The sequence below is a fragment of the Acanthisitta chloris genome, unplaced genomic scaffold (assembly GCF_000695815.1).
Source record: "Acanthisitta chloris isolate BGI_N310 unplaced genomic scaffold, ASM69581v1 scaffold27228, whole genome shotgun sequence".
NCBI classification, from domain to species: Eukaryota; Metazoa; Chordata; class Aves; order Passeriformes; family Acanthisittidae; genus Acanthisitta; species Acanthisitta chloris.
The window spans coordinates 1,914-4,080 of NW_008689039.1; the positions used below are offsets into that span (position 1 = coordinate 1,914).

The window sequence follows — 2,167 nt, forward strand, 5'->3', positions numbered from 1 at the left end:
TTCAGCTTTATTTTAATTTGGCTAAAAAATAAGTCTCGCTTCTGACAGGCAGCTAGTGGGGATTTTAATCAAAGCACTCGAGTCTGCATGCACAAGCACTCAGACACTCTGGCTTCTCCCTGGAACAAATGAAGATTCCTATTGAGCCTGAAATCCGAGCTGAGCCGTGTGGGACTTCAAAGTGGGTGTTTTGTCAGGGATGGGTCCGAGAAATGCAGCTCCCCAGTGACGCAGAGCGCTGGGGAATCTGAGCCTGAGCTCCCAGTCGGTTACCACTGTGTGCGAGTTCTGCCGTGTCCCGTCCTGTCCGTGCCCCCTCTCTGCCCGGTTTGGCCTCATGCGAGATCAATTCAGCTCTGCCTCCCCTTTCCCCTCCCCCAGAATTTATCTTTAAGCTTCCAGAAAAATAGTCTTGATATTAGTGCAAAGAAACAGTGGCTCATGAACCAAGACACCAAGACAGAGCACGTGCCGAGGTACCTTCTGTGCTGCTCAAGTGAGGACGGCAGGTCACACACAGTCACTTGGCAGGTTGGCTCTGCTCTGCACCTGATTGTCAGCAGTAGAGCCCTGACTTGGCAAACTTTCACATCTATAGTGACTCAGTGTTTGCTAAATAGGAATATCCCAGGCCTCCCCCAAGGTGTGTGCTCGAGGATATTCTTTTTCTGTGCTAGACAGCGAAGGAGAGGAAGAGAAAGGACTGGTAACCTTGAAAATACTATTACAGCTATGATGTTCTTCTCAGAGACACCCTGACTGGAACTGCCCACACTTGCAGGCATTCCATGTCTCGCCACACAGCCCCAACTAACCCAAACTACGAGGGATTGGTTTTCATCTCCAGAACTGGTGTTCCTTGATGCAGCTTTTAACTTTCCCACTTCCTGGGTAGTCACTTGGTTACGGTTAAGCGCTGGTGACAGTTTCAAAATCTTTGCTGTCTTTCCTAATATTTGGCTCGGTAATCCAGTAGCCTGCAGCCCTGCTGCTGTGGCTGCAAGCGTTCCCTGCTGTCTGCAGAGGCACGCAGAGCTGTGTCGTTCCTTCGCGCTGGCACCAGGCGGGTGAGGCAGAACCGTGGGGGAGGTGGGCTGTGTCTGGCACCAATCACAGCCCACCCGCTCCAGGTCATTAATCTGTTAGTGCAGTCAGTCTTCAACTTGAAGTGTGGCTGATGGTTTTGTGCATGTGCCATCAGCACCTCCCTGCCCCATGTCCCAATTCTCCATGCCCGCAGTGGCACACGGAGCCAGGACAGCTCTGCAGCGTCCGACCTGGGATTCAGATGTGTGAGACAAAGCGGATGCGCTGGGAGTACGCCAGGTCCAGGACGTAGAGCAGCAGGTTGACATAGGTGAACACGGCGATCACCAGCTGGCTGTCCCAGGGGCACCTGCCCTTGGCGCAGAGGCCGGGGCGCCGTGGGGAGCCGTACTTGCTGTCAAAGCAGAACACTGGCCAGATGACAGCAGCACTCACGTAGAGCAGCACGGCCCCGAAGGTGTAGATGACCACAGAGCGCTCAAAGGGGAACCACAGCAAGGCAGTCTTACCTGTGACACTGAAGGCCACTACCACCACTGTCACCACAAAGCAAAAGCTGTAGACGGCCACACACCACTGTGTCGCCACGTATTTGCTATACTGGCTGTCGTTCACCAGCGCCCCAAAGATGATGCAGGCCACGAAGGCCTGCACGATTTTCAGGAGCCCGGAGACGGTGGCCATGTAGCTGGTGACTTGTCCTGGTTTCGCCCTGGTCAGGAAGACCTCGGCGGCGTAGGTGACAAACAGAAGGCCTGCGAAGACGCTGGCTGCGATGCGGAAATCTCTCACCTCGCAGCCGATGGGGTAACAGTCCAGCTGGACAAAGTAGAGCGGGTAGATCACCGCGGCCGTGATGGACATGAGCGTGGCAAGCATGGCAAAAGCAGCAGTGAAGTTTCCCCAGGAAAGGCTCAGGCAGCTGTGCAGGTGCGTGAACTCACAGGCGATGATGAACACGGTGATGGCAAAGCAGAAAGCCCAGACAAACATGCAGAAAGTGCCATAGGCAGCGCTGAACCCTCCTCGGTGGGCAACCAGGCTGAACGTGGCACATCCAAAGGTCATTTGCAGCAATCGAGCTATTCCTACGGGGGAGGTCACTGCAGCCACGTTCAGA

At 54.6% G+C, this 2,167-nt stretch overlaps 1 protein-coding gene across 1 annotated transcript; it reads right to left on the reverse strand.

Moving 5' to 3' along the window:
- Positions 1–1,284: 1,284 nt before the first annotated feature.
- Positions 1,285–2,166, reverse strand: MYADML2 (myeloid-associated differentiation marker-like 2; the record flags this gene model as incomplete). The annotated part of the gene is made up of 1 exon (XM_009081286.1): positions 1,285–2,166. A coding segment is annotated over one exon (882 nt), but the record flags the coding sequence as incomplete, so codon positions are not given.
- Between the last annotated feature and the right edge of the window lies 1 nt (position 2,167).